The sequence below is a fragment of the Culex quinquefasciatus genome, chromosome 2, assembly GCF_015732765.1.
Source record: "Culex quinquefasciatus strain JHB chromosome 2, VPISU_Cqui_1.0_pri_paternal, whole genome shotgun sequence".
NCBI classification, from domain to species: Eukaryota; Metazoa; Arthropoda; class Insecta; order Diptera; family Culicidae; genus Culex; species Culex quinquefasciatus.
In genome coordinates this window covers 199,213,364-199,228,762 of record NC_051862.1, presented here as the reverse complement: position 1 = coordinate 199,228,762, position 15,399 = coordinate 199,213,364, and the positions used below count along the sequence as shown (strand labels likewise).

At 32.9% G+C, this 15,399-nt stretch overlaps 2 protein-coding genes across 2 annotated transcripts in view; both read left to right on the top strand.

The window, feature by feature from the left end:
* Positions 1-15,399, top strand: part of LOC6049536 (elongation of very long chain fatty acids protein AAEL008004) — a 38,739-nt gene that overhangs the window by 614 nt on the left and 22,726 nt on the right. The window contains exon 1 of the mRNA XM_038253356.1: positions 1-103. This exon is cut by the window's left edge and continues 614 nt beyond it. The gene's annotated coding sequence lies outside the window, so the exon portion shown is untranslated. The remainder of the gene's footprint in view (positions 104-15,399) is intronic.
* LOC119766470 overlaps positions 1-15,399 on the top strand; it is a 44,110-nt gene that overhangs the window by 17,266 nt on the left and 11,445 nt on the right. Inside the window, exon 2 of the mRNA XM_038251028.1 lies at positions 15,113-15,348. Within this exon, the coding sequence (XP_038106956.1) occupies positions 15,113-15,348 (236 nt within the window). The remainder of the gene's footprint in view (positions 1-15,112; positions 15,349-15,399) is intronic.

Below are 15,399 nucleotides of genomic sequence, written 5' to 3'. Positions count from 1 at the left end.
CCGAGGAAAACAATAACAGCAGTGATTGTGAAGAGTTGGAAAACGAGCATCTTCCAGTTGAGGGTGTTTTGAGAGTGCCGGCTGCGTGAACTCGCCCAATGTGGTAAGTGTCAGTCGGGAAGGGAGTTTTGTTTGTTGTGTTGATAAAAAAAAATCATGAAAATCTGTGGAACTAAATAGAAGCAAACATTCAAGATGATCTATCTAACTTGTTTTTTTCTAACTTCAAGCATTTCTTTTAGACTTTTTTTTATTTAAAAAAAAATATTGTAAGTTAAAAATTAAACTGATTTTTCACAAACTGAACAAATCAATTATCTTCAACCCTCTACCACAAACTTTTCTATTTTTTTCCCGTGTTCAGGAGGTGATTTTGATTTACTTCTATTGTTTAATGTTTTTTTTCATAATTTTTAAGTATTTTATTTGCATTTATCTTGTTTGGAATATGGGTTTGTAATTGGTAGTTTGAGGCTTGTTCAACAATATCCAATCATTAGCTCTTGCATTTTTGCTGTTTTAAATAATTTCCTGGTAACTTTTTCGTTTATTTGAGAGTTTTTAAATTTAAGTAAACTTAAACATAAGCTTCAAAGTCGCAACATGATTCATTGGGACATGATATAAGGTACAACACAAAATACTGTAGATTATAAAATGAATGTTAATAAAAAACTTGGCCAAAGTTGACATTTCACAAGTCACATTAAAAAGACAAATTATCAAACCAAAAAATGTCTCAAAATTTAAGGGTTTTCCTTTCGCGTTTTAAAGATTCTAAATTGGAAAACGATAAAATTAAAGCCCTCAAAAAATTGGGAATGGTTCTTAGTAACCCCCTAATCTTAAAAACTACAGTTTCTGAGGAAAATTGTTTTTTCGTTGCTGGTTTACCGAACTCTACAAATTATAATCAACTGATTTCTGTAAATGAATTGTATGTAAAATATGTATTAAAAACTACTGGGTTCAAACAATTCTCTGTGAATCTAAATTTATTAACAGCAATAAAAGAATACAAGCAATTTGACAGTTCTTTGCTTCCTTCATTCATTAATCTGATTTTTTTTTAAATAATTTAATGGAGAAATGGGCAAAACAAAATGATTTTTTCGCATATATTTTTTTAAATTTCTATTCAAAATTTGTTATTTTGTTTTAAAATTACAATATCAACAAAATCAGTTTCTTCAAAAGTTTCAGGGAATATAAATTGATTTTTTTTGCAATGCTGACGATCTTTTTTAAAATTTTGTTGTAGTCATATAAATACTAGTAGTGCTAAAAAAAAGTCCCTACACAGCTAAAAAAAAGTTGAATTTAGGAATGAATATTACCTTTAAAAAGATGAAAAATGTGAACCAGATGAATATTCACCAGAAACTGATGAATATTCATTATTTTCTGATGTAATATTACACATTTTTGTTTGACACAAAATCTGTAACCATTTCCTGATGAGATTACCATTCTTTTTTTCTGTGTACCGAATAAATGTAATTTATTTTAATTTCAGTTCAATTCTGTTTATTTCCTTAGATATCGAATTTATATCAGATTTTTGAAGGATCCATTCAGCTGTGACTTTTACATTATTTTTTTTCAATGAATTTACATAGAGAAACGGAAAAATGGAAAATATTCATTAAAAGAACTGTTGTTGTTTTTTTTTTCATTAAACGTTTGATTATAATGAAACTAATTAGTTATTTTTTTTTATTTGGGGACAAAAAAGTTCATAAATTAAAGCTTAAAAGATCAAAAATGACAATTTATGCCATGGCAGTGACAAAGAAGTCCAAAAACGAAAACTTTGCTTTTAATATCGGACAAATTAAAATCTACTTCTTTATCTAAGTCCAAAATTTATTTGAAAAAAGTAAACAGCAAATTGATATTTCGATGCTTCTGTGCTCTCTTATACTAATCTTGCTGGTTTTCTGTCTGTTAGCATAAGAGAGCACAGAGGCATCGATTTGAAAATGTTGAATTTTTTGCATTTAAAACTAAAACAAATCAAAACAATACAACCTGCTTCAATCAAACATCACTTCTAAACAACGTCAATTGATTTTGCATTCAATTATTGCTTTTTCAAAAGCATCAGTTTTTTCTGTACCAAATTCTGCCTTGTTTTGGCAAAAAATTCTTTGTTTAGTCGAAATACGGCTTAGTTATATTCAAGATCATAATTAAATAAAATTTTATGCTACTTAATAACTTTATTTTAATAAAAAAAAGAAAGTTGATCAAATAATCTTGATGTATCTGGGAAAATCACATACCGTTTATCTTTTAAAAAGTGTGTTCATCTCTATCAAAAATAATATACAAATGAAAAGAGAAGCAAAGAACCATGTTTTAAGTATAATTTATCCCCATGATTTATGATAGTGGAAACTGTAAAAGTGTTTAAAAAATGACAACCAAGCTAGAATGGGTCTTTTTTCATAATTCCAAAATGAGACAACTTGACTTTTTTGCCAGAATAAGGGCAAGTACAAATATTCAGACAACGTCAGATGGTAATAAAAAAAACAGAAAAAAAATATTAACCCAAAATAGCCAATGGATTGCAAAAGTGGATTTTTTCAAGAAAATCTAATTTTCAATGATTAAAAAAGGTCAACAGTTAAGCAACAATAAAGTGTCTATTTTTTAACGTTGAGTTAGGTTTAATTTTAGATTTCGGCAAATTCAAAACTGTTGCTAATTGTTAATATCAACGAAAACATTATCTAAAAACCTGATTTTCTACTAACGAAAGTAATACTTGATTGAACTCTTCAAAATAAATCACTGAGTGAATGATTTTTCATGAATTTACCTTTCGTTCCGATTGCATAACTACATTTATACAGCAATTCCCCACGAAAACAGCATAATTCGAAAAAAAAGTTCTCCGATCGAGCTCAATTTTTTTTCTGGGGGATCCTTGGCCAAAATAATTAGACCCGCATTTTTTTGTTTGGCCATTAGGGTGACCTACGCCGTGTTAGGGTGGTTCGAAAAATGGCAATTTTCGTCGATTTTCGCAAAAACCACTTTTTTCAAAAAATTATATCTCCGCGCCATTTTATCCGATTTTAGCTGTCCTAGACGCAAAAGACAGGTGATTAGTTTGGCTCTTTGGGAAAAATAGTAAGAAGTTTCAAAAATCTAGCTGAACTTTTGAAAAGGTCGTATGAAAACTTAAAATGCTGTTTTGAAGGTCTCGGGACCAAAGAGCCTATGTCTGAAAATATTTTTATCGGATTCCTCGGAAAATTTCACATAACATATCAAAAAATGGTAAAGTTATGTTTTCGATACGCTGAGATACGATTTTTTGAAAATAAAAACTGGATTTCTCGACGCGCCACGCGCAAAAATGGGAAAATGACGAAAACGGCAAGAAATCGACTTTTTTCACTAAAACTGCGCGATAACTTTAAAATTTCAGCGATGACCTATAGATGTTATGGTACCAAAAGTTGTGTATTTTAATTATTATTATTATTATTTTTTATTTTTGTTTCATTGTTTCAGTTACATGTAGCGTTCAGTAACCAGAAACAACAAAGGTTTTAATTTTATTTAAGAAATAATCTTTTGATTAATTTTCAAATTCGTATAAAAAAGATGAAAACAAATAACAAGTTAAAAATCAAGATCAATGAAAATATAGAATATTTGGTAAATATTTAATGAATGTTAATTAAATTTCACCCTCTTTTAATAAAAGAAAAAAAAGTTTGTCCAAACATTTTATATTACTAAAAATCTGATTTGGAGTGATACACCTAACATGTTTACATTTACAACCATATTTCCAAGGAATTGACTCATCGTGACTTTCAAAATTTTGGTGCGAATGATCGTCTCGAATAGAACTCTCCACCAATCACTAATCGATTCCGGCTAAAACGAATTTAATCACAAATACACACACCTGCCGGGCACCGGGTGACAGTTTGTCGGAAAATTACCACCAACCAGCCAACTTGACGGCCAATCAAATGATGATGATCTCAGGTTATATCGGCACAGAACAGACACAATCGATCGTGATTATCACTGTTACCCAGGGAATCCCAGCAATTATCGTGTTCTAGACGGGATCCTCTTCCAGACCTAGACTGTCTCTACCGCTAATGTGAGGTAGAGGTACTAACTGGGAAAACAAGTTTCTCGTGACAAACAAGAGTGAAACCTTTAATTGAGATTTTGCGCGCTTCCGAAGATGACCCCCCGACGTAAATCCGCAAGTCACGTAGGGCAATGGGCGGGAAATAAAGTTGAAGTGTTTTTCACGAGTGGATTTTCCTGCTCAAATCACTCAATTTCATCAATTACTACGAGACATCACACGTGGAAAGTTACTTCTAGGAGGGAAATCGCATGTGCCTCAATGAGCTCCCCCCACCCCAGAGATGATGATCAGCTCAAAAGGTGAGAATCTGACGGAGTTTGTGCTAATGAATGCATTGTCTTACCCATCTTGCAATAGCTTACGTGTGGTTGAGAATGAAACGGCATCGCATGCAAGCATGTGAAATTCTAGTTAAAAGTGTTTGAAGGAAGTGAGGGAAAGCTTCTGGACGTATGCCGGAATTAAAACTTGCTAGACTTGGGAGACTAATTGCTGATCACTTGAACCAAACTAGTTAAGTGTGTATGGTAATTAGTTATATTTATTAGTTATCATTAAAAATCAAATTGAATGATTAAAGGTAACGGTTATTGCATTTGATGCGTGTGAAGCTGTTTGCATTTAGTAGGTAATAGTTAGAAATAAATTTAAATATATCAATTCAACCCGACAACAATGGCAAAAATGGCACTTGTAGTTTTTTGTCTCATTTCATAAATTTTTATTATCAAGCTTATATAGTAAGATTAAATTTAACATTTTCTTTTAACATTTATGGGTCTTTGTTCAATCATTACTATAGGTTTCACTTGAAAATGTGAAATTCACATGCCAAGAAATCATAATTATTTAGATCTTTGATACCTTGATATTTTTCTACATTATTATTATGAAATATGCTTACTTCTCTTAAACATGCTTCATTAGGGTGACAAGAAAAAATGAAAATTCTGGGAAATCTGAAGAGATACCCCCTGGATCGATTCTTTAGGCAATAATAAGTTACTGTGCCAATTTTGAGCCAAATCGGTAAAGGTTAAGGGGTCGCTTTTTACCGTTGAAGTTTATATGGGGAAAATCGCAAAAATGTATGCAGTAAAACATCGCTTCAGGATTTTGGCAGCAGGTTTCATAATGATTGACGGCTTCATTTTAATGAATGAAGCATTAGGGTGACAATAAAAAAAAATACATCAGGGATACCCTCTGATTCGATTCCTTAGGCAAAAATAAGTATCTGTGCAAATTTTGAGCCAAATCGGTAAAGGTTAAGGGGTCGCTTCTTACCGTTGAAGTTTATATGGGGAAAATCGCAAAAATTTATGCAGAAAAACATCGTTTTAATATTTTTCTGCCAGATGGCGCAGGTCTCGCCCAAAATTGTCCAAGTGTGAGATTCTTGTAGGAAATTTAATTTCCTGCAACTTTGTCGAAGGGTACAAGAAGATCCGAGTTGATCCTGATGAGTTATTAGCAATGCGATGAAAAGAAATTGGCTTATATACTTGAAAGAATATAAGGGGTACATAAGAAGTACATAAGAAAATATTTTTTACTAGAAAAATCATCAAAAATCAGGATCAACTCGGATCGTTTTGCACCCTTCGACAAAGTTGTAGGAAATTAAATTTCCTACAAGAATCTCACTCTTGGAAAATTTTGGGCGAGACCCGCGCCACCTGGCAGAAAAATATTAAAACGATGTTTTTCTGCATACATTTTTGCGATTTTCCCCATATAAACTTCAACGGTAAAAAGCGACATGAAACATATGTTTATTGTACAATAAATAGGTACCTATAATGTAAAAAAAGAAATAAAATATAAGTAAAATTGTCAAAAGAAATATTTATGTCGTCTGATTGAATCTCTATTGTTCTCATCTATTCTTTTGTAAAAAAATATTTTATAATGCAGATTGGCATTATTAAGTAGCCACAACAAACATCCAAGGGCAAACCTTGCTTAACTTCCCCTAAAATACTTGCGAAAGTAAACGATTGAGTTATAAGTGAGGGGAATTTTAGAAAACTTATACAAAATGGCCAAAATCTTTCTGCAAATATATTTTCAGAATTTTTAAATCCCAACTTGCATTCAGAAGGACTAAAATCTAATTATTTGGCCCTTTTGAAATGTAAGTCTTTAAACTGGAAAAAAAAATTAAAAGTTTGACAATATTTTACAAAGGTATTAAAAGATTATTCAACATTATAAATCGGATCAATAATTTCCAAGATAACATCGATTGAAATTTGAGGATCGAATGGAAAGCACTTTTAGAAACTCATTTTTCGTAATTTTAATTCAGCAACCAGATCAACAATGTAAAAAACTGAAAATTGCAGAGATTTTTTTCATCTTTTTGAATTTTTTTTTCTGCGTTGTTGATAAGGTGTAAATCCAGTTGTGATACAAAGTTAATTAAAAAAAGTGGGTATTTTTTTCTCTGGTGTCTGATTTTTCAAATGGTCCTAATATAACATACAACTTTGACGAAGACACCATATTGATCAGAAAATCCCTTTTCAAGATAAAGATTTCCGAATATTTGCATCAGACGTTTCCCTAAAATCTCCCAAATTTGTATAGAGAGTTGTATGGAGAAACTAATGATGCAAAATGGCTTATTTGGACCAAAGAAATTGATTTACAAACCTTCATTTAAATCAAAAAAATAATATAAAAAACAAAACAGATAATTTTCACAAAACTCAACAGAACTGCTCTGCTTACTCAAAAAGTACAATCAATTTTCTTTAACCCTCTACAACCCAACACCGCCTCTAGACGGGCTTCGATTTAAAAAATCGCCAAAAATCCATTTTTCAACCAATTTTTGATCTTCAAAAAGCATTTCAAAGAAGAACTTTTAAAATTTTGGAAAATTTTAGGGTTGGAAGTTTGACTTGTTTTATGTGACTTTGCCAATGTTTTTAAAAATCTAATTTTTTTAGGGGTCAACTTTGGCTGTGTTTTTTACTAACATTTCCTATATTTTAAGTAAAAAGAAGTATGCAGTAATTTTTCTAGTGCCCCAGAGTATGCCTCTACGCATTTATTTACAATTTAAATGATAATGGTTCCATTTTATAGCAGAAAATGTGAAAAACATGCAAAAAATTGAAAAAGTTGCTGTAAAAACATGAAAAAATTAGATAGGCAAAATGTAATGATAGGAGGTGGTAGGGTAGGCCAAATACTACTAAAAACAAACATAAACTAAACAAGATAAATGCAAATTAAAATACTAAAAATGAAACAAGAAAAACATAAAACAAGAGAAGTAAAGTTTTTCGTAGAACAAAAGTTGCTCAAAATGACCTCCTGAATGAAAGTTGCTAGTATTTAAAATTGAGGTGAAAAGTCATCGATTGTGATTGGACACTCAATAATATTTTAACTGAATGAATGTACATGGAAAAGAAAAACTGAATAAATATAAATTAAAAAAAAAAAAAAAAAAAAAATGACCTCCTGAACACGGGAAAAATAAAAATTCTCGAAAAAAAAATTTGGGCAGTAGAGGGTTAAATGACATGTCTCTAGATTTTTGACAGTTAAGTAACGGGAATAACAGCGATTTCAAAACATTTTTGGTTAAATTCGTTTTTATCGGAATTCTGTGACTGTCATGCCAAAACCCAAGCTGAAAATTGAAAAAAATAATAATTATTTTTTGATTGATGCATCCAAAAGAAATCAATTAATTGATCAAATAATTTGAAAGTGACCATTGCCAAATTTGTATTTTTTCTGTTTTGTGGAAAATGGATATGTACATTAATGTGGCCTTACATGTTGTTCTATGTAAGATTGTTTTTTTAAGTTTTTCAAGACGGTTTTAGTGTTTTGATTTATTCGAATGATCTTTCATCTGTCATCTATTTTAAAAACAGAACGAAACAATTCCAAAAAATAAAATTATTCATGCTAAATCAAAAAAAAAAAAACAAACACGATTTAAGCATGATTGCAAAAATGATGTTGTCAAAGTCGACTTAAAAGTGCGTCTCTTAATCATAAGAAAGATGTAGCGCACATAATGTCAACACTATGTATGCAAGATTATCTTTTCACGAAATCAAACATCTCCTTAGTTGCAAGATACAAAAAAAAAGCCACAACACGCAAGCAAAAATGTTTCAACATTTCTAAATCTCAGCATTTTTTTCGCCAACCAAGATAATCGATTGTGTCACACTCTTAACTTGTGTGCGTGCGTGTGTTAGTGGGAACTCAAATGACATGCCGCACGCAAGTCACACGACATTGGGTCAATGTCTAATGATTGACAGATTTATGAATCATTTTGTATGGGCTCGACTAGCTGACACAGATTTACCGTTAAGTTGGTATTGGCTTAGCAAAAAAAATCATAAGTTAGCTAATACCCGAAAAAAAACCCCGTTACACGTTATGGGAGAGACTTAAACCCGTTTTTAAGTAGCGACTTGATCAGCTTGGCAACAGCAGCACAATTTTAGTCACACAAACAAATATATATCGTATCAATTTACCAAAACAAGCACTTCAAACTCACTCCGATTCGCACCCTCCAAAGTTCAGCCAGGTTGTACTAATTAGTGCACTCGGTTGTGAGTTTGAGAATGTGTAGAAGAAGAAGAAAAATTGCTCGTGCCAGTAATTATTTAGTGACACCGACCAGAGCAAAACAATGCTTTTCGGTGGGGATGTTTGTGTTGTGGAAATTGCTACTTTAGCGGCGTGAAATTATCATACAAATAAACACTGCATTGACGTGGATTTACACAGTGATTGAAATTAGATGATTAACTTAATTTTCAAAAAAGTCAGTTCATCTGAAAAAATTAACTTTTAAGTCATTTTGGAGCTTTTTTTAACAAATAAAAAAATAATTCACTGAAACTTTTTTTTTTAATTTAAAAAAAACAATTTTTTTCTCAGAAGTTGAGCTGTGTAAAAACGCCATCTGACGTAGTGGTTTAACTGTGCAGTTCATCACAGGTGTCAGATAACCGATTAACTGAACGATTCTGACTACGTTTGCATCGCTCAATGAACTAACTATAACGTTGGCGGCGGTGTTGTGCCTGGCTGACGTACACAGTTTGGAGTTCAGGCATATGATTGACAAGCATTTAAATTGTACATCTAGTAAGTAATTTGCAGCTTGAATAGATTTGTAACGACTATTTGATATTTCTAAGAAAAATCTGATTGATTTGTAAACTTAACTGATAATTAAAGTTGTTTATTGTGTTCAATTCAATGTTTTTCATAATTTGACAATTTATAAAATATAAAATACAAATAATTACGATAATTATTTACGCCAAAAAGCAACAAAATATTTTTTTTTATCTAAAAAGCTAAAAAAAACCCAAATCTTGAGATCCTAATAAAAAAAAATCCCTAAAATCTTTTACAAAACTGATTAATTAATTTGGAAACTTCATGTCATTGCATAAAATAATGTAAATAATTCTTCTAAAATGACTTTTCTTATCAGCCATTAAGTAAACAAAATACTCATAAAATTATTCAATTCTTAACCTCTGCAAAAGACCGCATCCGTTTCATCTCACAAAAAAGTGCTAATTTTCCACCCCACCAAAGGTTACGTCTTTAAATCTCACCTTCTGCGGTGCTCACAAACCCTGCAGAAGTTTTATGATTGAATAATTAAATCCATAATTGCGCTTTAATTAGGTTAAACCAACAACTTTTCAAGCTCAAGGTTTGCGCCCGATGGCCGGCTGCTGCTAACCAACCAACCAACCATGCGGTAATGCGTTTTCACTCTTCATTGAACAACCTTGCACTTCAATTACTCACTCTTTACCGCGGCTCTCTCGGTACTCTACCGGGTTAACCCTCGTCGGACTGTTGCTTCTTTAGATTTTAAGTTTTTTTGGAATTGTTATTTTGCTTGGAGATGTTGATTGAATACTTTTTTAAATTTAATTTATTTTATTCTTGAACTATTTTGAATATTAATTAAAAATTACAAAAAATCACTTACTCAAGGGCTAAGAGGCCTATGCAAACACCTTCTTATGGTACCGCCCAATAACCAACGACTGCTGAAGCACCTAAATAAAAAAAATGACTCTATGCAAACTAACCTCCAAAGGTGTGTGACGAGATGCGGACAATCTTTGAGCTTCTCCGCCTCATCCTCATCGTTGGCCAGTTTGTCCCACTGAACTTGACCGCGTGGTGAGGTGGCAGCGCAGCAGCATACATTCACTTTACTACCAACTGACCGACCAACCTCCAGCGTCTGTGATGAATGATGTTTGGCAGCAGCAGCGGAAAAAAAATCATGAATGGAACAAAAAGCGCGAGGAGAGAAGGTAACTGCCCCCCAAACGGAGAGTTATATAATTGAAGTCAGACGGATGGTGAGAAGTGTTTTGTGAGGTGTTTTGGAAGTTGTTTCGGTTTTGACGTTTTAGCAGATTGATGTGAGATTTTTGAGAGGAATCTTTTGTTTCACATGCAGTGAACTGAAACTGACTAGGATTGGTTAATCTAGTTTCAACTGATTTCAAAAATTTATTTGACTAACTTTGTGAAGTAAGTCTAGCGATGAACATAAATTGAAATATTTTCTAATCTTAGAAAGCATATAGTAGCAAAAGATCAAGGATAAAAAGGGTTTAGAACAAGTTTTCGAATAGTTTTGCTCTTTGTTAACCTACCTTTTTTATCGATACTTTATTTATGTTATCCTATATTTCTTTTTTCATGAATTTTACATCGATCTCATTTCTTTGGATGTTTTTATACAGTACACCATATTTTAGGTCAATGCAAATTCTTTTTGAAGTTTTTGCCTCCCACCTCTAACACCGGAACGCCCAAGCCTCCAAAAAAGTTAGAACGTTAATTTCAACTCGCTGGTTCTCGGGCATAACTCAACCAATTGGTACGATTCTTTTTTTCCTGTGATTTGTAAGGGTGCCTAGATGATCCTAGAACTTTGCAGAACTCGATGTTTCTGATCGCAAAAATTACAGATTTGATCAAATCGAGTTAAATAGTGAAAATCCACAATTTGGATGGAGTTAGTAGCGAATTAAATTAAATTTTACAAACCATTGGTAGAATCTACCTGTTATATTAATTTTTGAAAATTATGTTTCAATTCTGAAGGATTGTTTAATTTCCGCAAAAAAAAAATATTACAAACTTTCAACTTGTTATTGCAAGCCGACTGATTGAAATTCTGGCTTTTATTCAAATTTTTATTCTTTATTTTTTTATTATTTTGCCCTCCTCTCGACCTGGCCCAGAGCCGAAGGACAAAAACTTTGAAGAATATTTGCAACGGCATTTTGCTACTATCAAAAATTTGTAAAATAGAAAAAAAAATATGAAAGAAAATTTCCCCAAAGTTTCAAGTCTTTTTTAAAATTCAAAATCGACAAAAAAAATACAAGAGTGTCCTAATTGACAATAGATTGAACGTTGAGCAATGTAACAATCATAAATGAACTGTACAAGTTTTTTAAATGAAAATTTAAATTAACAAACAAATTTTTGCTCTCACTGATTTTTTGAGAATTTTTTGAAGGGACAAAACATGAAAATCAATCAATTATTTGTGGATGTACTATTTTATTTTAGGTTAAGATTAATTTCTATATTAAAATAATTAAATGTTAATAAAAGGCCAAATATAAAAACTAATATCAAAAAAAATATTGCTAGCTTAATGAATATTGTAAAGATTTGATTTTTTTTATTGAAGAAAATATTCTATGAAATGTAAAAATAATAACGTGTCAAAATATTCAGATTAGGTTTAGCAGAGAGTCAAAGATACCACCAAATACACTTATCGAAAAATTAAATTTGTTTAAACAAAATACAATTTCAAAATAATCATTTTGTAAACATAACTAAGTTGCCAAAAAAATAATAAAATTACCATATTGTTCATTAGCAATGAAAGGAACAAAAGGTTAATAAAATTAATAAATGAGTGAGGAAAAGCGTCTAATACCTCTAAAGTGTAAATTTACTACTAATTGGGTAAAAACTTTCTTCAATAAGATTTTTAATTGTCTGGCTGACATGACCTATCAGATGTATTTTAATAAAAAATAGTTATTTTTTTTAATTTTCTGTTAAAAAATAGATCAAAGTTTCATTAAAACCTTAGAGAATATGTTGAAATTGTTTATGAAATTTATTTGTTTTAACAGTGCACATCAACCAAAACTTTTGCACACAGATTTTTATTACAGACATTTTAGTTAATTTGAATGTTTTGTCGATGTTAAGATAACGCAAATTTCTTTTTAGCTAATGATATGCATCAACATTTTCACTTTGAAGGCACAATTTTTTTAGTAGATTAAGCCTGATTGTTCAGTTGATTGACAAAACAGTCTCATTATGAATACTTAAAAACATTTCTGAATTTTCTGATCTCTCAAAACAATATTTGAAAGTGTTGATTTCAAGACTAACATTTCAATAGGGCTTTATATTCGAAGAACTGACAATGTTTTCAAATCAAGATATAGCTACTTCAACCTATATCTTGAAAGCTTAAGTAAAAAATAATAAAGCAGAATTTCTTTTTCTTAAGGCCGTTGCAATTTTGTTTGAAGTTTATGTCCCTCGAATCTTACCAAAGGCAAGGGCAAGGCAAAAAAATAAAAAAGGAAAAAATTGAAATTTCAAGCCATGGATACAACATTTCAATGAAAAAAGCTTTCAAATGCATTACTACTATCTGGTTGTTTTGCAATCATTACTTTCCAAAATATTGAAGTATTGGCAAAAACATTTTTTTTTTTTTTTTGCGAAAAATACGTTTCGCCGGTGCTGTAGCAAGGAATTTCACAAAAATATATTATTTTAAACAAACACAAAAGTGCTCAATATAAGTATTGCAGGAAAATGTAATTTAAATTGTTTTCAGTTAATTAGACTTCTATTTGCATAAAAAATTGAAGTTTTTTGATTTTTTTGCCTCCTCATTTGACGGAACAATTCTAAAGGGGGCGGGGGGAAGGGGGCGACATAGACTTTGAAAAATATTAGCAACGGCCTAACTCAGATGCAAAATTTGGATCCGCACTTCTTTACGGCTTATGGGGAAAAGGTTTTTTATGATTAGGCCGATGCAAATATTTTTCAAAGTTTTTGTCCCTCGACTCTGACCGGGGTCAGAGGGAGGGGGGGGGGGGGCTGGTTGGTTGCAAAAAAACTAAAAAATATAAATGTTGAATTAACAAGTCAGTTTTGCAATCATTAGTTTTCAAAAAATGTTAGATTTGACGAAAACAAAAATTTTAGCAAAAAAAAACATTTTGTGTTAAACATCGAAAATTTTCAAAAACTCTAAAAAAATTTAAACCAACCCAAACATGCTAAAAATTATTCTAAACGCAGGAGAATGCATTTTAAATTGGTTTCAATTGATTGCAGTTCAATTCCCATTCATTTTTTTTTTTTTTTTTTGGAAAAATATTTCTTTTGCCCCCTGACTTTTCGGGCCAACTTTGAAGGGGGACAAAAACTTTAAATAAAATTTGTACCAGCCTTATTTGAAAAATTGAGAAATTTTTCTTCTTATATCTTTTTTATTGATAGTTATACAATTTTACAAAATACACCAAAGCAGTCAGAAAATTCCTTTAAAATATACAGATTTTTTAATATTAACGCACCATTTTTGCTAGACAATTGCCTTGTCTGAGTGAACCAATGGCATTAAATAGCTTCTTGGGTCATAGGGATGGCAATTACAAAGTTTGATCCTAATCACACTATTCAAAATTTGGTGTAGAGAATTGCTCTAATGTTGATTAGTAAAGTTGAGTAGTCGATATAAACTGGCCCAAAACTGGCAGCGCTAGTCCGAAAGAATGATAGTCTCGATTTGAGAGAATAGTGGTACCATTATCGGACACAGAGAACACAGCTCGAGATGGGCGATAGAACTATTCTCTCGAGGTTCATTTGCAAAAAAAGTTCATCCGTCAAACAAAAAATCAAAAGTGTCGACTACGGGAATCGAACCAGAGACCTTTGACAGACCAACCCAATAACTTAGCTGCCTCGGCCACCACAGCTTGGTGACCATGGAGAGGTCAGAAGTCGATGTATGACACTTGTTGGAGATTTATTGATTCAACTGACGAATGAACTCATTTGTTATGATGGTGTGAGTTGGTACAATTATTCTATCGATTTTGGCACTGCGCCCTCAATAAATTTTGAGAGAACGATTCTCTCGACTCTGAATTTTGGGTGAAATTATTTAAAAATAAACAAGTTTTATCCGAGGTCATGCAAACCTCAGCACTAGAAAAGCATTAGAAGAAACCTTAACCCTGAAGACCAACTGAACATAGTTGGCGTTGCTCGCGGCATCTCTTCTAGTTCCTTCTCCAAAACCAATTCGGCTGCAAACCGAAATTACCCCCGCCAAGGCCTACTACGCTGCTGCGGCTGTCACCATGGGTTACCTCCTAAAGCAGTTGTTGGGAATCAAAATCGAATTGTCCCTGTACCCGTAAACAGAAAAAGCGCACAGCGCTATCTAGATAGGTTGGTACGAATGACAGTAGTAGGTGGCAGCGAGAACTGTCACCGACGGATGAGGAAGGAAGAGGAGAAGGGAAAGGGAAGAAGAGGATTTGTTTACGTTCACAAATAAAAGTTTGAACTCGCACGGAGTAGTCGCGTTTGCCCTCAAGTTTTGCGCCGCGTTTTAATTTCACACCGTTCGATCTGCTACAGTGGAAAACAATTCCCCCCGGTGATTAATCACCCATCCCCGCTAGTGCTCACCGCGAACCCGTCCCGCAGTGCCCAGCTGATCGTCAATCTTCCAGCACAGTTCGGTGTGTGCCCCCCAAAAGTGCGCCACGCTGAAATCGTCCGATTGGACGTCTCCCACCGGAAAACGAACCCGAACGGTGATAAGATCACCTGGCCCGCCGTGTGTTGCCCCCGATCCCGCCCCCGCAGAAGTGTCCCCCATCATTTTGGTGCCGTGACCAGGATATCCTGGCGCACCCCGTCCCGTCCCGAACACACAACGTAGGAGGTTTGAGGTTAGATAACCTCACGTCGGGCCGCGATCACGAGGCCGCACATTTTTTGCACCTGTCGGTTGCTGCACTGTTAGTGCACCGTGCCTGCCGCGAGGAAGTTGGAGTGGCTGATTTTGATAAATACAAGGCCTCTTTCCCAAGAGGTACCAGGTGAGTACCTCTCCAATCAAATCACCCCCCATTTGCGGTACTTCCTGGGTC